Source organism: Syngnathus leptorhynchus, chromosome 7 (assembly GCF_054491065.1).
Source record: "Syngnathus leptorhynchus isolate UIUO chromosome 7, UIUO_Slep, whole genome shotgun sequence".
NCBI classification, from domain to species: domain Eukaryota; kingdom Metazoa; phylum Chordata; class Actinopteri; order Syngnathiformes; family Syngnathidae; genus Syngnathus; species Syngnathus leptorhynchus.
The window spans coordinates 9,692,996-9,716,093 of NC_141201.1; the positions used below are offsets into that span (position 1 = coordinate 9,692,996).

Below are 23,098 nucleotides of genomic sequence, written 5' to 3' on the forward strand. Positions count from 1 at the left end.
TCAACACCAAATACTCATTAGTTTTGTACTCATTCATTAAAACAGATTATCTTTTGTTTTTGTTTAATCAAAACAAGACATTTGCAAACATCTGCATTTACAACAGAAAATAACGGCACCAGTAACTGAATCAGTTTCAAGATGTTTAGTGAGTACGTTAATCTCGTGTGATATTGTTTGATTGCTATTTACTTGTTTTTAATCACCAAACACTACCAAATTAACAGTAGATGGGAAAATGGTTGTTATTATTTTATGGAAAATAACATTTTATCCCATTATTTGATTAGAATCGATGGAATAATCAATTCTAAACATATATAATAGTGAAAGCCCAAATTTGAACTGTGACCCACTAGTTCCAAAGCCCAAATATTTACAGATGAGTATTTAATCATCAGTTTAGTGTATGTAAATATCTGTACAATTTTAATATGCATACTGCAAATGTATCATTGGAGTCATCATGGAAAAGAGATTAGAATAGTGAATGGAAACGAGATGAAAAGAGCACAAACTGCAACTCTTGATTAGTAGTCAAAAAATTTCAATTACTACATGACTTTGACAATCATGTTTTGTGCACGCAATAAGAAAAAACAATTTGGAAGGTTAAAGAAGTTATCAAATCATGTGCTGACTTACATTTTAGCCCCTTTTACCTAGGTCAGGATTTTTACGTAAAGAAAATGTAAACAATGTAAAAAGAATGTTTTTTTTTTATTAACCGTTTAAAAAAAAAAAAAGATCAACAACAACAAAACTGTACATCGGTAGAGATGTTTCAAAGTCACAATAAGTATAGCCGCAAATTTGTAACGTGTACATATTGTTGATGGTAGTGGCAACAGAGTAAGCAAGCATTGAGCAATGAGCATAGCTAAGAACAACAACATACCATCACTGGACGCATACAGATGGCAAGAGAATATTTTTGTTGTTGAAAAGAACAAGTTTAAACTGCAACTGTGCGGATGTTCTTTAGATGCAACGAAGACAACCATGCTGGGCATTCTAGGGCCAAAATTAGTAATCATGATTTTTACAGTAAAGAAAATAATTATTGTTCCAAAACAGACAAACATTCAATTTAACAACCAAAGGGATCATGTTTTACATATTGTTAAAAACAGTACAGTTCACAAAACCCCTTTGAAAAGTTCCATGTTAATTTGTAGTTTTACATCAGAATTCTGATGAAGCCTAAAAAGCTAAATAAGAAGCTGACAATGGAGGGAAACAAAAGGGAAATAAAACCCAACACAAAGGCCAAAATATTCCCTTCACAGAAGCTATGAAATTAAATGGTGGTTGAGGATTTTTTTTTCTTTTTCTTTTTTTTTTTAAACGTGTGTCTGTATTCATGTCTCAGTTGAAAACATGATGTGCACTTGACATTTAAGAAGGGACAGGGAACACAGGCAGATGAGTTGAGGCAACACTACTCATCTGTTTTACCCTCTTCGGTCTTATCCCCCTTTCCATCTTCTGTGGCAGCCTGCAAAAGAAAGATGACATCCACAATCTTGGCACTTTGTTTTTTTCTCTCCAATAAAACACAAAACATAATTGCAGGTTCAACTTGAGGGTACCTCTTCAACTTTGGCCTCCCCATTTTCTGCAGGGTCCTCTTCTTTTTCATCCTCAGGTTCCTCTTTCTTCTGTTCCGGTTTCTCCTTTGCCACCTCCTTCACCTTTTGGTTCTTAGGCGCCTACAAAGTCAGGAATAAGGTCATTAGTAAATTATAAAATGTCATACGATTATTGCACATTTACGTACGGTCTTTGTTGGCTCTGGTTTAGTTTCTGTCTCTGGTTTGGTTTCTGTCTCTTTCTGTGAAACACACATACAAACAAGGAACGGTCAAATCCACACCAACAGTACAGGATATTAAAGAGAAATAGAAGGTCATACTCACAGCTAACAATCGTAGAGACTTTCGCTTTGGCTGAAGGAGGAGGACATCACTTGTTAATGACACAATATACACTTGACAATCATAGTCATTTTCATTAGCATCATCTTCTTGTGCCGCCATGGGCTGCTTTGAACAGCCGTGCAATACATGTAGAAAGTATCCAATGTCCCTGTAGTCTTTGCTGAGATGTAATGTAGGACTCAAGTATACAGTAGATATCTATAGATCCTTACAAACAGACCACTGGCTGGGAATAAGAGAATAATAGTAAGCAGGCAATCACAAAACACGCACTTTAGTAGTTGATAACAATGAACCAGACAGCCAGATGTGTTAGCAGTAATACAAGTGTCAATTTTAACATTACTACTGTTTTGAGTTGCAGGGACTAACATCTTGATTTCACTTGTCACATGCCATTAGTCCGAAACTATCCAAATTTTGCTGCCCTTTTTTTCTCCCACCATGACAATTGAGTGCACTAACTTGTTTGCGATCATTAGGCAGCTTAATGAAGCCTTAAACACGTTTGCCTGCTGGTGGTTGGCTGACTACAGGTTGTGATATTTTTTTTACATACAGTATTAAGCAGAGCCCACATTTGCAATGTAAATATCGCTGACTATCAGGTTAATTTAGTAGTAGCAGCCAAAATTATGATTGCAATTCAAATTTGGTTAATTGTGGATCCAGCCCTACCATTTTGCACATGCCCGACTGGCTAAAATGTCACTTGTCCAATGGATTCAAGTTGATTTTAATATTGATAACAAAATTGTTGATTATGTATAATTGATTTATTATAGACTGTGGCTTACAACAGGTGCTGCAACCAGCGGAAGCGTTGCTAATTCAGTATCAACTAGTGTGGCCCAAAGAACTGAATCAGCTCCTCAGAGGACTTTTATTCTGTTGGCATTGAATATGAATTAAGAACATTGAGCGAGTCTCCCATCCCTTTACAAATATTTAAAGAATACAATGTAATTGATCAATTATTACAATGCACCTTACTCTGAAATTTCAAACGCACTGGAAATATCACCTGTATTTTATTGCATTTAAAAAGAGACTCATGTAGATACTATCTTTAGAGTTTTTTTTTTTACGGTATTTTTACGGTTGTGAATATTAGTAAATATGACATGACTACTTTAATTGTGTTCATAGAGAACCATGAATTTCCCAAGCAAATGAATCTATATCGCTAAGTTAGTCCATTCCAGTATGGATGGAGTTTTCATTGTGATGGAGAAGAGGGAGATCACATTTCAGTAATATAGCATCATTGGTAATGTATGTGTGCCAAAAGGGAGGATACAAATGGGGGGGAAAAAAAAAAGGTGGGAAAATGTTCATTAGCTGTCTGTTCCAACGTTGCCCTGGAAAGCTTGAACTACCAACCTGCGAGCATGCCTCTGCTGCTGGAGCCTCTGTGCTCTGCGTGGAAAGGACGGAGAAAGAAATTAGAAAAAGCAGGAACAACAAAAACTCCGAAGCTAAAGTGGGCGTGTGATGCAAAAGGGGGGATGGGCACCTATCCCTCCCCTCCCCTCAAGTCATAACGACATTGTGCAATGTTTTCTTAGAGGCAAACGCTCCAACCTAATTAAACATTCTCTACGGAATAGAATACGATCATTCGAAAATGGAAGCGAGCACGCACTACATTTAACGAACCGTTTCAATTACGCATCCACGGCGATCTATGACATTAAAAACCATGCAACGAGATTAAAACGATCCACGACGTGACTGTACAGGCTTTGCTTATGAAAAAGGAGAGGCGTGTCTTTTTAAGGCTGCCATGGCGCTCGGAGAGAAAGGACGACGGTGACGCGCATACAAGCGATCTTTCTCCACGACGTGCGGTGTCCACGTCGAAATGTGAAAATAACGACCATTTATAAACGTTGCACTCGTTTATACTTTTTTTTGGGTTCAATCAACGTTAATCCTGCAATGCAAACCACGTAAATAAGACGTTCTTGAAAAATCTTTCGATACGTTTCCCCCAATGGCAACCTGTGCCTCGACTGACGAAGGTTACACCCCTTTGTCTCCTTGCGGACTCCAGTTTGTTTGCTAGTTTGTGCATTTCGAAAGCAACACATTCAGATTGGGTTTCAAAAAACAGACAGCCGCTACTAAGTAAATAGGCGCCACTCGCCGTGGCTCAACAGATCGACGACGCGGAAATACACGTTATAGTAATCATGAAAAAAAAAAGCCATTCGTACGGAGATGTGGCAATGCATGTTCAAGTGGTCTGGATACAACATACCTTCGTTTTTCCCATTGTTGTCAAGCTTGAAGAGAGCCTTTGTCACTTATAAGTCAGCACACACCACACCTTGAAGGTATTTACCTCCAAAACACTCTGCCTGTAACTTCAAATGAACGTCGAAGGAGTACCACAACTAGCCGAAACGGGATTGGGTCTCCTGTTCAATGTGATTTCAGCCTTAGCCTATCGACGGAGCGGAAAACCTTATATCCCGCCCCGCTCTTGCACTAATTGGTGTAGAGGAGGAGGCAACATATTTTTGAACCATAGCAACTTACCTGTGTGGACAGGACCGCATGCCACTCACTTTTGGATATGTATGTATGTATGTATGAATGTATGTATGTATGTATGTATGTATGTATGTATGTATGTATGTATGTATGTATGTATGTATGTGTGTGTGTGTGTGTGTGTGTGTGTGTGTGTATGTGTGTGTGTGTGTGTGTGTGTGTGTGTGTGTGTGTGTGTGTGTGTGTGTGTGTGTGTGTGTGTGTGTGTGTGTGTGTGTGTGTGTGTGTGTGTGTATGGATGGACGTATGGATGGACGTATGGATGGACGTATGGATATCCATCCATCCATTTTCTAAACGGCTTTGTCCCCACGGGGGCGTGCTGGAACCTATCCCAGCCGTCATCAGGCAATAGGCGGGGGACACCCTGAACCGGTTGCCAGCCAATCGCAGGGCACACAGAGACGAACAACCATCCGTACTCGCACTCATACTTAGGGAGAATTTAGAGTCTTCAATCGGCCTAACAAGCGTGTTTTTGGAATGTGGGAGGAAACCGGAGCGCCCGAAGAAAACCCACGCGGACACGGGGAGAACATGCAAACTCCACAGAGGGAGGGCCGGAGGTGGAATCAAACCCCTACCCTCCTAACTGTGAGGCGGAGGTGCTACCCGGTGTACCACCGAGCCGCCCATGTATGGATATATGGATGGATATATGGATGGATGTATTTACTTACGTTGCATTTCCAAACAATGCTCTGGGAGTTGTTGTGTCTCTTTCTCTTTGTGCCAATATAGTTTTGTATGGATGATCTGCAAATGCATCCATGCATTCATCCAAATCCATCCATCCATCCAAATCCATCCATCCATCCATCCATCCATCCATCCATCCATCCATCCATCCATCCATCCATCCATCCATCCATCCATCCATCCATCCATCCATCCATCCATCCATCTTCTATGCCGCTCGTCCGTTCTTGATAAACGTTTCTACAATGAAAGCGCGATGCTCACCGGTCCAATTCATTTTACCAACTGAAACGAAACAAAATAACATTATTTGAAAACAAAACTAAAATGAAATGAAACGAAACAAAACTAAATGGCATTATATGTACTTTTTGGAAAGACAACTTTTTGGTTTCTTTAATTTATTTGCATTTTATTAAACCTAGAAATACACACACACACATAAAAAATAATACATACAAATAATTAGTTACTCCGAATTGGACTCAAAGGTGAAAATGAAACCAGGTAGGTCGAAGGACAATGTAATAAAATCAAGAAATTATAGTCCTTTAGTGGCCGTGAGTACAGTACGGAATGTAGTAGTGCACGCCATCCGCTAGGTGGCGGTAATGTAGCCAATTCAAAGAGCGAGGACTTTAAATTCGTTTGGGAAGAAGACAAATCAGCAGTCAACATGGCGGCCAGTTGTGCTTGGATTTTGGTGTTGGCGTCGGTTTTTCTTTGCAATCTCATGAAAACACTCTTGCCAAACATTTCTTCGTTTGTAAGTATTAGTGCTGCTTGAATAGAATATACGGCTCCTTGAATTCTTTGTTATTTTGAAAAATGTCTTGTCTGAATGACGGCTGTTATCGATGTGACTTGCATCCTTTGAAATCTATCGCCAGCTCTACAGGATGGTGCAAAAAGATGCTGAACAGGAGAATGATATGAGGGCTGAGATCCAAGCAATGAAGAAAGAGCAGTCTTCAATCAGTATGATGGACGAATTTGCCCGATATGCCCGTTTAGAGCGCAAAATAAACAAAATGACAGATAAACTCAAAACACATGGTAACTGCTGTTTTTTTAGACCCCTTTAACTGAACATATGTATGCATGCAGCGCAGTATTAAAGTGCTCAAGAAATTGTTTTTCCCCCTTTGACAGTGCAATCCAGGACTGCACAACAGGCCAAAATGAAATGGGTTGTCAACATTGTCTTTTACCTACTGCAGGTTGGGCAACAGTAAAATATCTATTTATAATTATTAATTTTCAAATTTAGAGTTGCTAAAGTCCAATTTGAATGCATTTAGAAAGTGAATGTGCTTGATCTAATGTTGTATTTTATATTTTTTTAGGCTGCTCTGATGATTTCTTTAATATGGCAGTATTATTCTGACCCAGTGACAGTGCTTCCCAGTAAATGGATTGCCCCTGTTGAACGTCTGGTTGCTTTCCCAACTGGAGTCGCAGGTATGCATCTCACCGATTGCATTGTTTTCAGTATTGATTTATTCAGGGATGTATGGCATTCTGCATCGAGGAATCAAATCCTAACACAGATGTTTTGCATTTCCAGGTGGAGTGGGAATAACATGCTGGCTGGTAGTTTGCAATAAGGTGGTCACGCTGGGTCTGCATGCCTTTAGTTAGAAACTGGAGATGCAATTGTAAAATCTTGACATTTGTTTATGTTAAGCCACATGTGCTCCATCATTTGCTCTGCATGAAGGGAAAAATTCACCACATTTTGCACTTTTAGTTAGTACTGTTATAAGTTGATAATTTATTGTTTTGTGTATTTTCTTTATTGATAAATTCTGAAAAGCCTTTTAATAAATACATATTGAAACAACCTTTTCTTTTCCAGTTCTTTTTTTCCCCCCATTTCAACATATTTATTCCACTCTATGCCAAAACCATCTATATTTTGTTGGGATTGCTCATTATTGATGAAGTGCTCTCACCACTTTGGGCTCAAAGTGCACCCATCCCTCGTCGTCATGACAACTCCCCATTGGCACAGCAGTTAAACGGGATGGGTTAACGCGTCCCATAATTATTGATATTAGCTGTGTATTTAGGTAAGAACATGCCAAAGGTGTTCTATTATGATTTTGGTGCAAGCAGCACGAGTTCAGTTCCCAGTCCAGCTTGCAGTCTGCCTTTTGCCTCAAATCAGCAGGGATACAGATTGAGGGGTTCAGTGAGTCGCTCTCAGAGGTTCGGCAGAGCCTCCACTGTGGAAGTCCGAACAGACCCGATTTATTGTGTAAACGCATGTCTGAATTGGTCTCGCATACAGCAGAAATCACACTGATTTGCAGGTATGTCATTTGTTTTGAGTTCATGCATTGTGTTGGTTATGTTCTTTAAACAAGGTGTCGTTCATGCATGGCTCATTTTGTGCATCAGTAATAAGCATTGATGTCTTGAATTTGAAAAAAAAAAATCACTAAAGAGGGGTTTGATGAATGCGCATATGAAACTGGTGGGGTTCGGTACCTCCAATAAGGTTAAGAACCACTGCCCTAACAGTACAAGTTGCATAGAAAATAGATAAATGAATGTTTCTGTTGTATGACTAATTATTTTAATATAAATACTCGGTCCGTCTGTCCGTTTCCAAATCAAATTTGAGCGTCTTTTTCGTCAACAACGTGGTCACGTGACTCACGTGATATCACACCCCATTTACAACCGTTAGTGATATTTCACCTCACCCTTTGTTTTGACTTAATGACACCATAAAGGCTCAAGTCGGGTTCGGGGGTTGGAAGCAATTCATCTTGGAAGTACGGTAGCTTTGGTGTTGGGTAAAGTCGGAAGTAGTTTTTATTTGTAATTTGTATTGCAAGGAGGTGATGAGTGTGAACCTGCCGAACTTGGCTCCGAAGACAAGAGAGGAAGGTAACGCTGCAAAGCGCAATGGAAAGTCATCGACAATGTATTCTCTGCCTGCAGCCTCAGGGCCGACCAAGTACCATGCACGCAAATCCATCGAGGACAAGCTGGTTCCTTATAAGAGTGGAGGTATTTTATATGCTGACACGCCGGTTAGGAATTTCACCATTCAATATAAATAATCGCCATTAATTTTTAGATTACAGGCAGAAGTTACCTACAATCAACGTGAACCCAAAGACTTACGAATTGTCAGCAAACCCCAACATTAAAAATCTCAAGCGCCAAAATGGTGACCTGCAACTACAGTTGGTAGTATTCAAAACACAGTCAAAAATGATGAGGAATGTTCTATATCGTCACTCGATGGCACTGCAGCAATACCAAAGATTGGAAGGCAATATATCTAAGGTGGGTGTCATACATTTGTCATCATATCCACCCATTCCCACACATTTTAGCTTTACTATTTTTTTCTAAGTGTAGAACTAGGTTAATGCTGTAAACCAAGGCTGGATTGATCATCTATTTCATGGCTGATCCCTGGTGGGCCATTTAGCACAAAAGATCAGACGACAATTTACAGGGAGCAGAAGTTAATATATTTTTTTTCTGTTATGAGTAACGGGGTGGCATGAGTTTAAGTGACACATTCCAACTGAAGACACACTGGAAACAATATAAAACCTGGAGATGACTCACCTTTTGTCTTGACACTTTGTATGATTTCTCACAAAAATGCAAATTTCATCCAAATATCTCACATCCCCCTTCATAGATACAAGAGCAGCACATCAATGAGGTCAATGTCATCCGAAAGTTGCTCAGGAATACTCGCTCCAGCTGTGACACTCTGGCAAAGAAGCTGCTGGACGCTGAGAATGAGTTGTTCGACTCAAAAAGCAAAATCCTACAACTGGAATCGCAGATCTTTCATAATCCTACCATGCTGGAAAAGGAAGAGCTCAGCCGCAGGTTGGATGAGGCTACCATAGATCTGAAGGAGAAAAACGAACGGATATGGGTATGTTTAGGAGCAGCATGGCTCAGGAGGTAGAGTACCTGCACAATAGAATGCGTGTGATGGGTAGAATAGCTCACTTAACCATAAACTAGTAGGATATGAATATTGTCAATCATCCGGAATCAGATTGTTATTGAATGAGGAAACACAGTTGGTAACTTAAAACTCTGTGTTCCCTATGAAAAGGGATGAGCTCAGTTGCTGTTTTTAAGGAAACCATGTCATCAAGTTTACTCCACATGGCTAATAGTTATGTGATGATGTCACTCGGTTTGTAAACTAATCAATACTAGCAGTCATTAAGTGTCTTAAAAGTCACCTAAGGGTGAAATAACAGAATTGTAGTTACTGGAGGAGGATAGTTGACATTATATTTACCCAAGCTTTCCTATCATGATGACAGAAATGTAATGCACATTAAAACATGAAAGGAAGCTTTGACTTGCCTTATTTTATACCCAAACTGTCTTGCTTCATTTTGTAGCCTTTCTTCTTGGCTGCTTCCAGAAAAACATGAAGGACAGATGAATCTGTATGCAGGCAACTGGTGTGCTCATCATGTTATGCAATGTTTGAAGGACAATTTTGGTTATTTATTCCTGTTTAATAATTTGTTACAGGAGCTAGAGAAGAATAACAAGCTGCTTCAAAGCACACTCCATCGACACGTAGCAGCAGAGCAAAAAAAGCTGTCCAGGACCACCGATGTGTTCTACTGTCTGCAAGCACGAGTCTATGCGTTAACTAAAGAAATTCAAGTAAGTTAAAGCAAGTTGTGTGTTTCACATTATAGATACCACAATAACAGCATTTATTGGGATGTGTATAGATCATGCTGCAAAAACCAATCCTAAGGTTTTTGAAATAGTATATTTGTATCATTTTATTCAAACAGGAACAAAAAAATGAACTGGAACACCACAACCTACCTGGTCTGCGATTTGAACATTTGGCAAGGAAAAAAGGTATGTTTGGTTAATACACTTGGCTGATGTTATTAGGTGTGAGGCTCATTTTTGATTTGCAGAAACATTGAACAAGATTGTCCAGACTGAAGAAGTAGCATCTCCATTGACTGCGGATGAGCGTTTGGTCAAGGCAGACGTTCCTAAGCCTGACGATGAGCTGCAAAAATGGCTGAGATCATCCAGCGGAGTATGCCATTCAAAGAACATTTGAAAACGATGATATGCGTTGTGTTCCAGTCATTTTGTGCAGAGAATACCTTCAAGAAAAAAAAAATGCTGATTCTTGTTGACTGTTTTCCAGGATAGTTCACCAGGAATGTCTTTGGCTGTTAAATACCTTAAGACAAGGAGGAGGCTTAAAGAAGAACATAAGAAATTTACTGGTAAGCCACTAATGCTGCCATTATTGCACTGTGCTCAATACACCTGAAGTTTTTTGTTACTATTTGCATTCTACCTTCACAAAAAACTTTCAGACTTGAAGGAAATTCCTGATCACCAAATGGCAGGAGACTGTAGTGAACGAAAGGAGGTAACAGATGTGTCAAGCGTGGCCATAGAAGAAAAGGAGGAGAATGAGGAGGAAGATTCGATAGGCACGCAAAATAGTCTAGGCTCTAGTATCTTTGCTGACGCTATGGAGGAAATGTCACCCAGACAAATACCCAAACGCACTCATTTCTGTCTCAAGTATGTGTTCACACCAGCAACTACAAATCTGCACTTGGGGAAACCAGCCTACAGTGGATTGGACCGGAAGTCTCTCGAGAGTCAGACACATGGAAAAGCACCCACAAAGAAAGCAGACCACAATGCAGAAGAGGATGATTACTAGACTCTTCCTGATTTTTTTTTTCTTCTTCAAATCATGTTGACAAGTCTCCTTCTTTTACCAATGTTGCCAGCTCCTCAGTAACAAAAGTAAGTTGCTATTGTCTCTCTTTATTTTACTTGTGGTTATTATTGTAGCAGTGATTGTCAATTTTTTTGCATTTGGATTTTTTTTTTTTTAAATCCAAAAAGATTTGACACTCGTAAGAGCAGACTGACATGTCATGAACTTCATATGGTGGCATGTCAACTCAACGCTTTTATTATTAGTTCTGTGGGACGTCACACATTTTCTTCAAAAAATGTTTTTGTATAAATGTGCCTCAAAATTAAAATAAAACTTAAAAACCTTCATTTATTACAACTTGCAAAATGTCATCTTGACATCTCAACTCAATTAGCATTCAAAGTGATTAAATGAATGGACTGTTAGTTTTGTGGGACGTCACACATTTTCTTCAAAAAATGTTTTTGTATAAATGTGCCTCAAAATTAAAATAAAACTTAAAAACCTTCATTTATTACAACTTGCAAAATGTCATCTTGACACTTCAACTCAATTCGCATTTAAAGTGATGAAATGAATGGACTTTATATTTGCAAACAAATCTATGCAAGTCTTGTTTTGCATGGTGGGGAATTGGGCAAATCACTCTGTGCCATGCTGGGCATCCTGACAGACAGGCATTTTACTTTTACACAACCTCGGTGTGCCTAACCATTTGCCGCATGGCTGAAAGTAGACTAAACTTCACGCTTGCTGGAACTAGGTCTAAATTCATCATCTAATTAAGCTAATTCAAACTTTACACAAGAAGGCTTGAGCCAAGATTCACATTTTGGACTTCCTTACAAGTGAACAAATTACAAAGTTACCATGCAGGTAATTAAAAATACACGACTAGAAATGGGGTTATTCAACTTTAGTATGAAACTTCAGTGAATTGGTTTGATTTGAATCGAATATGAACTTCAACTGAGTCTTAAACATTTGAATTTACCTGTCCAACAGTAGCAGTATTTGCTGTTCTACCTGCTGTTCTCCCTCTGAGAAAAAAAAACATGAAGAATAGGACCATTTGCAATTGACCTACATTTGCAATTGCCTTAGGAACTGTAATGCTGGATGAAACACATTTGTTTCCATTTATATCCGTGTTAGAGAACAGGTTTTGCAAATTTGCAGGAAAACGTTGAAGAGCTAGACATGTGCATTCAAAAGTGTAGGAAACTTGAAATTAAATTCACCAGTAAAGGTCATAGAAAATATTAGGTTAATGTTGAGATTTTCCTCAAAAGCTTAACATAAATGAGAAATAAATGAACCCAAAAACGTCTTATCATGAATGAACAGGTAGCCAGCCAGCCCATGCCGTATAATTGAGGATAGAGGGCGTTGTCGCCGCGCCCATCCGCCAATTGTTGACATCATACTACTTGTATGATGTCGCCCGCGTCGTCCACCTGTAATAAAAATAGGCGTCGTCCTTATCTGTGCTCTGATATGAGGTTACAACCGATTGCGTCATTAAAAGCGACACTGAAGTTGAATTTGGAGCTTCACAGCCATGTAACGTTAGCTGTGTATTTTCATTGGCGTCTGGCTGCAACTCTTGCGTAGTATTTTTTTTTTTGCAATGCGTCTTTAGAGGGGGAGGGAAAAACTGCAAGGGAGCGATGAGTGTGAACGCGCGGGACTTTGCATCCAAGGTGGGAGGCGAAGGGGATGCTGCAAGGTGCATGAGAGACCCAGCCCAAACATGCGCTCTTCCCAGACTTCTCACCGGGCAACGCTCTTTGCAAACTAAGTCATATGGATACAAAGGCCAAGAGGACAAACTGAATCCTTACAGGCGAAGTGAAGGTATTCAATGAAACACGGCGCACTTCTTTATACATTTGTTGACGTCATTAACTACCATATGACGCGTTTAGCCGCGAAGCTGAAGTTGCCACCAATCAGGGACTCCGCAAAGTTGAGAGAGCTGTCTACAAACAACATGAAGGAACTTAAGAACCAGAATTATGTGCTTCAACAGCAACTGAAAGAGTCCAAGAATGAGAACAAACTGTTGAAGAATGTTCTGCATCGCCACACGGTGGCACTGCAGCAATACCAAGATTTGGAAGGTAGCATTGCTCAGGTGGGTGGCGTTTCTGTCTTGTCTTGAAATGTGCCCTGTAATTGACTGGCGACCACTCTAGGGTGTTTTACCCAAAGTCAGCATGGTTTCAAATATGCAGATGTGTGTGCAAAAAATTGTCTGTATTCCCAGACATCTTCTTGGATTTTCTAGATACAAGAACAGCACAAAAATGAAGTGAAAGCTTTGCGCAAGTTGCTGGCTGAGACTCGCTCGAGCCGTGATAAGCTTGTAAGGAAGCTGCAAAGCACAGAGAGGGAGTTGATGGACTGCAAAGACAGAATTAGTCACCTCCAGTGGAGGGTCAACCAGAATCCCAATTTACTGGAGAAGGAGGAACTCACACGCAGGCTCACTGAGTTCACCATACAGCTGGAGGAAAAAGACAGGAGGATACAGGTATGTCATATACATGTTTGAAAATAAATTCTGAAAACATAACTGTCTATAGAAGTATGAATAACAGAATTGTGCAGATATTGTTAAACTGTTTCAATCATTACAGTTTTTTTTGGACATTTTGAATGTCACTACTATGGCATCAAGTGATGCAGTTGGGCGTGAGGTCTGATTTGCTCTTTCGCGACCATAAAAGAATCTGAATACGTATGTGTTTGTTCATCTTCAAAATTGTCTGAATGTTTTCATGTACTAATGGTAATAGATGCGAGCATTAGTAGATATAATCATGGTCAGTTCAAATTGTAACAATCTTAGGCATGACTTCTTTATTTGATTTCTTATTTCATTCTGCATTGCAGTTATTGGAGAAGAGTAACGTGTTGCTTCAAGGCTCACTCAATCGGCAAGTAGCAACAGAATACAAAAAGATGTCCAAGAACAATGAGATGCCTCTCGGACTACAAAGCACAGTTTCTGAATTATCCAAGAAACCTCAAGTAATTTGCAAGAAGTGTGATAGTGTACAGTTTCATTGTTAAAAACAACGATGGGGTGTCATATAATTGATATTTTTGTCATATAATTCTTTCTTCAAGATGGACAGAAAAAGAGACTCAGAGACACATAATATGAATACTATTCGATCACGAAAACAGGGAAGAAAAGGTACATTTCCATAAAGACCAAGCTTGACTCTTTTTGACACCGTTCGTTGGCTGTGCTGTTTTGATTCAAACTTGTGATTTGCAGCCAAACAAAGCAAGGTGGGCCAACGGGAGGAATATGCCTCATCAACCAGTGACGCTGACAGTCGGTTCAAGTCAGACTTTTCGGAGACTGATGAGAAGTTTCCAAGGTGGCAGAGCACCAACATCTCAGTAAGTCATTTAAATAATTACAGTGTTTGATTTTTGGCTCAGTTATATCATGCTTTTTGTGGATGCAGGTATCAAAAACAATAATTGTTGTATCAAGAAATTAATAATGAGGGTGCTTTGTGTTTTCCAGCATTATATCCCACGCAATTCACGTACAACTCAACAAAGGAGAGGGAATGGCCGCAGGCCTTCTGATAAAAATACAGGTAATTTTTTTAATTGGTTGAAACCTTTACCAGGCAGACCAAAATATTGCACATTATGTATTTAGAATGAGTAATGATAATAATAGTGAGAACACTGCGCTCCATTTACCAGTGCCTTACGAAGTACTCAAGTTTTACTGGAAACAATTAAACGTATTAAAAGTAGAATGACAGTGAAGAAAAAGCACACAAGGCTGAAGCAAAGTGAGCAGTCAAATTAATATTGAATAACATCAAAAAGGTGGAAGGAGTTGTTTATGCATTATTATCAGGAATTATTAAAAGTATCATATGAATAATATTGGTGAACCTTAAAAAGGTCACAAAACTAAGTGCATTTACAAAATTCCATTTGTTAGTTTCAGCCAATGGGAATACCCATTACCCCAACGAGGAAAGACAGGACTCATCAGAAGATACACAGGAGTCAGAGGAGAATGAGGAGGAAGATGAGGGAAAGCAGAGGAGAAGGGATGAAGATGATTATAATGATGAGAGGGGAAAGGGGAATAAAGATAGAGGTGGCGGGAGGTATGACGGAAACAACAGCGGAAGGAAGGAGGAAAAGGAGCGGCGGAAAGGGCAAAATTACAAAGATAATCGAATGGACCAAAATAGGGGGGGGAATAAGGTAACTGGTGAAAAAAAGCACAAGTCAGAAGAAACTGTGTTAGAGGAGACATTGAAGGAGACAACAGGGGAGGAGGAAGAGGAGGAGGAAGAGGAGGAGGAAGAAGAGGAGGAAGATGAGGATGAGGTGGCAAAGTGGGATTATGAGGAAGAACAAAAGGAGGACAACCGGGAGGAGGAGGAGGAGGAGGAGGAGGAGGAGGAGGAGGAGGAGGAGGAGGAGGAGGAGAGGTGGCACGATGAGGAAGAAGAGAAGGAAGAGGAGGAGAAGGTTTGTGAGGAGCAGGACGATAGTCTGGGTGAGGACACATATAAGAAGAAAAAGGAGGAGGAGAGGGGAGAGGTGAAGCAGGAACAAGGAGAGAATGAGGTAGAAGATACAAAGGATAATGTAGAGGTAGAGGGGAAAGTGGAGGAAGATATAGAGGAGAGTAAATTGTTCGAGAGGGAAGTGGTAGAGGAGAGGGAAGTGGTAGAGGAGAGGCAAGATGTAGAGGAGAGGCAAGAGGTGAAGGAGAGGCTAAAGCTAGAGGAAATGAAAACAGTGGAGAAGAGAAAAGTGGAGGAGAAGAGAGAAGTGGTGGAGAAGAGGCAGAAGGAAGTGGTAGAAGATAAGCAGCTGGCGGAGGACGATGAGGTGCTGGTGATTGTTCAGGTAAAACAGCAAAAGAGGAAGGAGAAAGGAGATCAGAAAGACATTAGGACATACAGAAAATGCACTTTGTCTAGCATTTTTAACGATCCTAAGACAACAACACGTGAACCAAAACGATGCTCACGGCCTAAACATCGACGTAAATACAACTTCACCCCAGTTACTAAGAACCTGCATATGGGCAAGCCAGCCCACAGTGGCGTGCACCTGAGGTATCATAAAGGGCCAAACGTGCCATTAAAAGAGGAAACCCTTTATTGTCGCAATCGGAAACGTTCTTCGCAAATGGAAGAAGACATCGACCTGAGCGACGAACAGACGAGCCAACCGGATGCCGCCAGCGATAGCTCGGATTTAGATTCAAAACATAATGAAATGTCATTGTGGACTTAAAGCAACAGTGACGGACAATTGAACCTTTATTTATTTTTGTTGTTGTTGTCTCTTTTTGTCCTGGCTCTCTGTTGAGTTGTGTCAGGAGTAAATATGCAAATATCTTTCTTTATTGACCCAGTTGGTTCCATTGCTTTTCTGGGATGTGTAAAGGCACTTGAGGGCCTTTAATTGTATATAAGTATATTATGACTTAATTCATGAACTTCTTGGTTTGTTTACATGCAACTTCCTAGTTTGTTTGAGAGCAGGATAATGCAAAAAAAACCTACCAAATTAATTTCAATGAAACTATGGAGAGGTATGACATGGACCAAGGAATCAATCATGAAATCACTATGCAATGCGCATTATTACCATCTTCAGCACTGGAGTGGAAGACTCCAGAGGAGTAACACTACCAGTCGGAATTGTTCACTTGATTTTCAATGTGACAAATGCAATCTTTTGCAATAACAGAGCGAGCCTTTGGGCTATTCAAATGCTGTTGTGAAAACGGGTTCATTGTGTGAAATGTTTTAATTACATGAGTAAATATTTTTAAAACCCTTGTAGCCCATACATGTAACCAGTCAAATTGAAAAAAAAAAAAACAAGTACAGTGATCTCATGTTTATTGTGGTGGATATGTTCAAACCCATCCATGGAATTTTCTTTTCTTTTTTTTAAAGTATTCCTTGGTTCCTGTTCTCACTCCCTTGCTGTCAAGAAATGGGAGATATAATGTTGCTTTGAGAAAACAAAGACTCGCTTGCACAGAGGCGAATCATGCATGCTTCAAGCTGTTTGTCACACCCAGTTGAAGTTCACTGTAAAATAATTGATTGTTTATATCTATACACCAAAATGTTCAACCAAACTTTTGTAATTCTAACAAAAGGTCCACCAGATTAAAATGCTAGCTATTCATTTGATTGGTTACATAATGCAAAATATTGACGATGCACAATTTGGACTTTACTATTAAAAAGATAACCCAATTGATCAGATATTCTATGGACGTGAAAGGTGAACCACAATTTAGTGGAGGTTCATGATCAGGCTGTAATTGACCATGTGCTTAAAGTAGCACATTGCCGAGCCCTAGCAAAAGGCATAAGCGAGCTAAGCACTTCCAAGAGCAATTGAAAGACAGCAGCCTGCACTACTGAGGAACAGAAAAACAATAGTATTTGTGTTAAGGTCGATTATTATTTGAAAAGAAATTACTGAAACTTTTGCACATTTGTTTTCATATTTTTTTTAAAACCATATTTCCATCCGATGTCGGTTGAGTGAGACAAATATTTGCTTGAAATTGTATTTTCTTTATGAATGTTTTTCTACATTTTAGGTTATGTTTATGTAATTGTATTTATGGTTGCACTTTCTGTACCACAAATTATTTTTGCACATTGCTGTTGCAGTTTTTTTTTAAAACAAATAATAAAGCAGAGGAGTTTTACAAAAGTCTCATAGAATGCTGATTTTCTTATATTTTTAATAAGACTAGATCATGTGACTCCCAGTGTGGTGCACGAACAAATAAAATTTGCATCTTCAATAACGCTTCTCACATCTGCATTTAGTTTTTTTTTTTTTACTTTTTTTTTTTTTTTAGATCTAACGTGCAAGATATGTTAATTGCATCATTCGGTACCTTTTTTTTCTTAAAGTGCAGTGCTAATTCAAACTGCATGTTACAAAAGCATAAATTAGACTAAAAAGTAAACATGTTAATTGAAGACAAAATCAGAGATTTTTCACTCGTGCTACTGGGAGGCATGTATAAGAACCACGCACTTCATAACCATAAGACAAATATGACATTTCAAATAAGAACATATTCACGTGAATATGTACATGTCTGTTGTTTTATTGAACCAATGCAATTCATGATATTTTAATGCTGTATTGCATATGAATGCTCCACAAATCGACTCCAAAGTATTTAAAGCATACAGAAATGGATAATCAGCAGCTACCTGCAAAAACTAGAGTGACGACGTACAAATACTACTTCGTTACTGTATATAGGATTTATTTGTTCTTAAAAATAACAGCTTTTCTTTCCATCCATCTGGCATTTGAACTGCATATCCGCTGAGAAAACTTAGGCCAGCATAAACTCAGTCTACCAACGTTGACGTCACGCCTGTCGTCCAGCTGTATGTCTGTCGGTGTCGTCTGCCTCTGTGCTCTGATATGAGCATCGTGACGTCATCGTTGGCGTCAATGAAAGCGGCACTCAAATCGCCTTCGGCCTGTCACAGCCTTGACGTATGCTCCGCTCGATGCAATGCCGTTTTCGGGCCGCCTCTTTCGGTTCGATGTGCCCTTTCCCGGTGAGAAGAGGTCTGCGACAAGGCGATGAGGATGAGTCAGAGGGCCTTTTCAGTCAAGACACGGGTTGACACTGCAGGAGGCAAAAGCAACGTACAATTGGGATCTCTGCCGAAACTCAACCCACAGGAACGCACGGTGGTCTTTCAAACCAAAACACAGACGCACAAAGCTGCTCCGGACAAGAAATATAATTCCTATAATTCCTATAAAAAAACTGAAGGTATGGTCATTTTACACATTATTACAGTGGAGCGTGACAAACGTGTCGCTTCAAATTCAATGGGTCAACTTCTAACATATTTGAAAAACGGACCATTTATTTCAAACAAACAACAACAACAGAACGCCAGCATTTCATTTTAATTTTGAGATATTTGTCACATAGTATGTTTTGCTGTTTAATGCAACTCTTGTCACATCCACTCAAGCGTCTGAAAAATTATATTACAATGAAGCCCTTTACAATGAAACGAGTTCACATTTTATTTCACGAGATTTTAGCTCTACATGTTGTTTCTGTCAGCTATTCAAATAATATTTTTGCGAAAGAAAGCTTTATGTGCGTTTGGTGACATGACAAGTTAACAGTGATAACTGACATATATATCTATATCTATATATATATATGTACGAAATATGAATATATTTTTCAGAAATTAAGCTGAAGTTGCCTCCAATTAATACTCCTGTAAAGACCAAGATCCATTCGTCGTACTCAAACAGCATTAACGAGCTGAAAAACCAGAACTATGACCTGAAGCTGCAACTGGTCGAAGTCAAAACAGAGACCAAGCTGTTGAAAAAAGTTCAGCATCGGCACACAGTTGCACTCCAGCAATTCCAAGACTCTGAGGAGGGTGTTTCTGAGGTTGGTGACATTTTTCATCTGAAATGTCTCAGAAGTTAAATCTGTCATACCTTAAAACAAAAAACAAAAAAGAAGGAAACTTTGACTGGAGGTATTTTTACTGCAACTGATCTGTTTACACAAATCTACAATAAACTGTTCCTCCCAGGTACTAAATCAGAATGACGGTGAAGTCCGAGACTTGCAAAAGTTGCTGTGTGGGACCCGCACCTGCCGTAACAACCTGGCCTGGAAGCTTCAGGTCACAGAGAAGGAACTGACCAATGTTAAAGACAGGATACATCAGCTCCAGCAGAGGGTCATCAAGGAGCAGACCTTGCCGGCAAAGGACGAGCTGTCTCACAAGTTGACTGAGGTCTCCACAGAGCTGCAGGAGAAAGACAAGCGAATAAATGTATGTTACGAAACAGGACGAGGTAGTACCAGACCAATTAATGGCCACAAGGTTGCTGATGAATGTTATTGTCTCATGTACTTTTTAACTTTTAGCTTTCCAGGTGCAGTTCACCTAGCTGGGATATTATATCACTTTCAGTTCAAGGGTATTTTGTTCAGGCCACATTTGAATGCCTACTTGTTGCCAGGCAGAATTCTTAGGAGGCAACCATATGTGCCTTTAAGGTCATCCAACAAACTTCCATATGCCTGTCAAGGTCACTTCCCCGTTTCTTTGGCAATAAGTGACTACCAGTTCAGTCACCATTGTAACAAGTACATCCTGGAAAGCGTCACTAGCAATGCAGTTGAATGACCAATGGCGATCTTGCATTTATTTTCTTTCTGGGGTGGCTGTAGCGTAGCATGAAACAACTTGGATTTAATGGTGATTTCCTGGGTTTGCTGCAAACAAGTAGATTGGAAATCTGAATTTATTTACGTGATGAAGCCACTAAACTCCTTAGCTAGCTACTCAGTGTTTTCTCTTTGACATATCTGGCCACGTTGCATGTTAAATAACAACAGTTTTCTTTCTAGTTATTACCTTCTGATGATATTTTACAGGATTTGGAAAAGTGTAACAAATTGCTTCGAGGCTCAATCAATCGCCAAGCGGCATCAGAGCATCGGAAAATCACCTCGGCCAGAAAAACATCTTTCTCTCTACAAACACAAGTTTATGAGTTATCCAAGGAAACTCGGGTAATTTTTGGCAGATTTCTTTGAATCCCACACAAGTGAAGATAAAAACGTCAATATCTAAAACAGTAGAATGATTAAGCATACATTGTTTATTCAAACAGGACATAAAAAGAGAGTTGGACATACACAATATTTATTCTTTGAGGCTCCAGGACCAATCTAGGAGGAGAGGTACACTAAGACCAGACTTTTCTGGTATTGTCAGTGATATAAAAATACTCGTTTCTTTCACCCATAGGCAGAATAAACAAGATGGTCCAGACCGAGATAGCAGTGTCCATGACTCGCAGTGACACTGAGAAGTCCAAGTCTGACATTTCCGAGCTTGAAGACAATCTGCGACCTGTTAGCGCTGAGAAAGTTTGTCCTGATAGTGGACCTCAGGAACCACGCACCCTTGAACCTCCAATGAGTGACTTGTCGAGTACTCCAGGTGAGCTACTAATATGCCTAAGTGTAACCAAACCTCACGATAAAACAATCATATCAAGTCGGATCAATCCCTGTGAAACTAAAACGACATTGTGCTTGATTGAATGTTTGATAGTTCCAGAAGTTCCGAAGACCCCTCAGCCACCTGAGGTGAAGTCAGTTACTGAGGATGAAGTGCCACAAGAGAAAAAATCAGAAACGCTACCAGCCATTGAGCCGCCAGTGAAAAAAGAAGAGAAAAAGGTTGTTTGGGTCCCAACGCCACCTGAGCAGAAAGTGTTTGCACGCCCTAAACTCCTAAGACGTAAATACCTGTTCTCACCAGTGGTTGAGAACTTGCATAGGGGGAAACCAGCCTACCCCGGGCTGACCCTAAATGAATACAGACAATTACTGGGACAGAGGAAAGGGGTCCTCAATTTGAGTCGACCACGTTCTGCACATTCACCAGCTTGGAAATCCGAATCCATAGACAGTAACTCTCCGCGTGTGATCCAGACACCCCGATCTGAGGTGGTCCCTATAGTGCTACCGATAGTTTCTGATTTGGAGTCAAACGTTGATGGCTCACAAACATGATCTCTATTTTTACTCAACTCTGTTGGGTATTTGACATTATATTGCCCCTCTACAATTTTGTAGCAGCTGGTTTTATCAGCAGTTCATTTTTAAGAATCAAGGTTTATTCTTTTTTTTTTTTACTCACTTGGAATTGAAATTGAACCCAAGCATAACAAATGCACACTCCCACCTTCAAATTAGATGAAAATACACCTGCACACAAATCACTTTCTGGAGGGGTCAATAAAAGCTAAAATTTAGCTTGAAAAAATCTATTGGGCATTCTCTGATCTCTTCAGCAAAAGTTAAGTATTCCAAGTAGCACCTAAACCTGAGAGGTGATAAAGTGTAGTCTACAAATGGAGCACTGATTGCTATTAAAAATAAGAAAACCCATTAAATTGTGGTCGGAAGCAGAAAAAAATATGTAGAGATGATAACGCCTGCTACCTCAGACATCACGTTAGCTTGTTCAGTTTTTGTCTTGCTTGAATTTAGGAAAATGATCGTTGAACGTTTAACGCAAATTTGAAAATTTCATGGATGTGGATTGTATATTTTTGTTCCCTTTTACCTTAGCTACCTCAGCTATTTTGAGTCAAACATAAAGACATTTATTGGACTCATTTGGCCTAAAATAAAAAGGTCCTGGTTGAAATGAGTGACAGCCCGAGCACTGATTTGACAATCGACCTTATCTACCTCAGCTCTCTTGTGTTGGATATTCAAAACATGTCCAAGAGCACTGAAAGTTTGACTCGGTTGCGAATAGGAAATTGATTGCTGAAATTACCACAATGGACACAACAAACTCTTCCCAAGTCCTTTGTTAGTCCATAGTCGAACCAAGGACTTGACTTGTCGCTGGAGGATTTAAAGATACAGGTACAAAACCAAAGGAGGACAAGAGCAGAACAGCCGAGGACTTGCTATGGAACAATGGAAAGACTATATGCTTGGCACTTCCAGGAGCCCTTGAGCAAGGAACCCAACCCCCCCCCCCCCCCCCAACTGTTTAGGGTACGACTTCATGTAGCTCATTCACTGTCTAGTCACGCTCTGTACATGCTGTATATGTTCTTGTATATATGTATATATGTATGAAGGATATTTCAACAAAACAATGAAATAATTTATATTAAAGGAATGTTCTTTTTCTTAAATCCGGCTGATTACAGGAGAAAATTTGAGCAGGCTGTTGCTTCCAGTTTCCTCTGCACTTCTCAGGAAAAAGCTAACTTTATTTTCTGAAGTCCTCCAGCATTGTGCAAACTTTCTCTACCTTCCGACTGACTGTCAACCAGTGCAGGATGAACGTCACTTCCGTTTGGAGTTAACTGGGATATGGGCTACAGTCCCTTAATGAAGCTGATGAAGGCAAGTGATAAATGAATGGGTTGTCATCTTTGCTGGCCAAGTACGACACAAAAAAACATTTAGGATGGATACCATGTAAGGATTCTACTGTAAATATGCTTGAAAATGCAACAACTTCCCCGCAATGCTAATGGTTAGAGAAATGAAAATCTTGGCATACTCCCTGTGCTTACG

General features: G+C 39.7%; 5 protein-coding genes across 5 annotated transcripts; 4 read left to right on the forward strand and 1 right to left on the reverse strand.

Moving 5' to 3' along the window:
- Nucleotides 1–701: 701 nt before the first annotated feature.
- LOC147054665 (uncharacterized) lies at nucleotides 702–4,370 on the reverse strand. Its single transcript, XM_085917193.1, has 6 exons — nucleotides 4,204–4,370; nucleotides 3,324–3,359; nucleotides 1,920–1,949; nucleotides 1,781–1,834; nucleotides 1,593–1,712; nucleotides 702–1,498 (listed from the first exon to the last, which is right to left on the reverse strand). Exons 1-6 carry the CDS (start codon nucleotides 4,216–4,218, stop codon nucleotides 1,442–1,444), a joined length of 312 nt encoding a protein of 103 aa, XP_085773319.1. The 5' UTR covers nucleotides 4,219–4,370; the 3' UTR covers nucleotides 702–1,441.
- A 1,474-nt stretch (nucleotides 4,371–5,844) lies between these two features.
- On the forward strand, nucleotides 5,845–7,042 carry get1 (guided entry of tail-anchored proteins factor 1). The gene is made up of 5 exons (XM_085916537.1): nucleotides 5,845–5,964; nucleotides 6,089–6,254; nucleotides 6,351–6,418; nucleotides 6,545–6,659; nucleotides 6,766–7,042. Exons 1-5 carry the CDS (start codon nucleotides 5,875–5,877, stop codon nucleotides 6,837–6,839), a joined length of 513 nt encoding a protein of 170 aa, XP_085772663.1. The 5' UTR covers nucleotides 5,845–5,874; the 3' UTR covers nucleotides 6,840–7,042.
- Nucleotides 7,043–7,892: 850 nt separating this feature from the next.
- LOC147054667 (uncharacterized) lies at nucleotides 7,893–11,395 on the forward strand. Its single transcript, XM_085916361.1, has 8 exons — nucleotides 7,893–8,219; nucleotides 8,290–8,501; nucleotides 8,869–9,114; nucleotides 9,735–9,872; nucleotides 10,010–10,079; nucleotides 10,142–10,269; nucleotides 10,384–10,465; nucleotides 10,559–11,395. Exons 1-8 carry the CDS (start codon nucleotides 8,051–8,053, stop codon nucleotides 10,915–10,917), a joined length of 1,404 nt encoding a protein of 467 aa, XP_085772487.1. The 5' UTR covers nucleotides 7,893–8,050; the 3' UTR covers nucleotides 10,918–11,395.
- Nucleotides 11,396–12,443: 1,048 nt separating this feature from the next.
- Nucleotides 12,444–17,664, forward strand: LOC147054668 (uncharacterized). The gene is made up of 8 exons (XM_085916355.1): nucleotides 12,444–12,777; nucleotides 12,849–13,057; nucleotides 13,211–13,456; nucleotides 13,819–13,956; nucleotides 14,056–14,125; nucleotides 14,210–14,337; nucleotides 14,468–14,543; nucleotides 14,903–17,664. The coding sequence occupies exons 1-8, from the start codon at nucleotides 12,591–12,593 to the stop codon at nucleotides 16,219–16,221; spliced, it is 2,373 nt and encodes a 790-aa protein (XP_085772481.1). The 5' UTR covers nucleotides 12,444–12,590; the 3' UTR covers nucleotides 16,222–17,664.
- Nucleotides 17,665–18,501: 837 nt separating this feature from the next.
- Nucleotides 18,502–22,663, forward strand: LOC147054669 (uncharacterized). Its single transcript, XM_085916574.1, has 7 exons — nucleotides 18,502–18,766; nucleotides 19,200–19,414; nucleotides 19,563–19,808; nucleotides 20,417–20,554; nucleotides 20,656–20,725; nucleotides 20,793–20,987; nucleotides 21,102–22,663. The coding sequence occupies exons 1-7, from the start codon at nucleotides 18,571–18,573 to the stop codon at nucleotides 21,563–21,565; spliced, it is 1,524 nt and encodes a 507-aa protein (XP_085772700.1). The 5' UTR covers nucleotides 18,502–18,570; the 3' UTR covers nucleotides 21,566–22,663.
- Nucleotides 22,664–23,098: the final 435 nt, after the last annotated feature.

Excerpts from the sequence above, each read along its gene's own strand:
- LOC147054665 (XM_085917193.1), bottom strand. Across the intron at positions 1,713-1,780 it reads AACCAGAGCCAACAAAGACC|GCGCCTAAGAACCAAAAGGT; the intron begins GTACGTAAATGT and ends CTGACTTTGTAG. Across the intron at positions 1,499-1,592 it reads GGGAGGCCAAAGTTGAAGAG|GCTGCCACAGAAGATGGAAA; the intron begins GTACCCTCAAGT and ends TTTCTTTTGCAG.
- get1 (XM_085916537.1), top strand. The coding sequence starts at position 5,875 with ATGGCGGCCAGTTGTGCTTGGATTTTGGTGTTGGCGTCGGTTTTTCTT. Across the intron at positions 5,965-6,088 it reads TGCCAAACATTTCTTCGTTT|CTCTACAGGATGGTGCAAAA; the intron begins GTAAGTATTAGT and ends ATCTATCGCCAG. Across the intron at positions 6,660-6,765 it reads TTTCCCAACTGGAGTCGCAG|GTGGAGTGGGAATAACATGC; the intron begins GTATGCATCTCA and ends TTGCATTTCCAG.
- LOC147054667 (XM_085916361.1), top strand. The coding sequence starts at position 8,051 with ATGAGTGTGAACCTGCCGAACTTGGCTCCGAAGACAAGAGAGGAAGGT. Across the intron at positions 10,080-10,141 it reads ACATTTGGCAAGGAAAAAAG|AAACATTGAACAAGATTGTC; the intron begins GTATGTTTGGTT and ends TTTGATTTGCAG. Across the intron at positions 10,466-10,558 it reads AGAACATAAGAAATTTACTG|ACTTGAAGGAAATTCCTGAT; the intron begins GTAAGCCACTAA and ends AAAAACTTTCAG.
- LOC147054668 (XM_085916355.1), top strand. The coding sequence starts at position 12,591 with ATGAGTGTGAACGCGCGGGACTTTGCATCCAAGGTGGGAGGCGAAGGG. Across the intron at positions 13,957-14,055 it reads AATTATCCAAGAAACCTCAA|ATGGACAGAAAAAGAGACTC; the intron begins GTAATTTGCAAG and ends TCTTTCTTCAAG. Across the intron at positions 14,544-14,902 it reads GCCTTCTGATAAAAATACAG|TTTCAGCCAATGGGAATACC; the intron begins GTAATTTTTTTA and ends TCCATTTGTTAG.
- LOC147054669 (XM_085916574.1), top strand. The coding sequence starts at position 18,571 with ATGAGGATGAGTCAGAGGGCCTTTTCAGTCAAGACACGGGTTGACACT. Across the intron at positions 19,809-20,416 it reads AGAAAGACAAGCGAATAAAT|GATTTGGAAAAGTGTAACAA; the intron begins GTATGTTACGAA and ends GATATTTTACAG. Across the intron at positions 20,726-20,792 it reads GGACCAATCTAGGAGGAGAG|GCAGAATAAACAAGATGGTC; the intron begins GTACACTAAGAC and ends TTTCACCCATAG.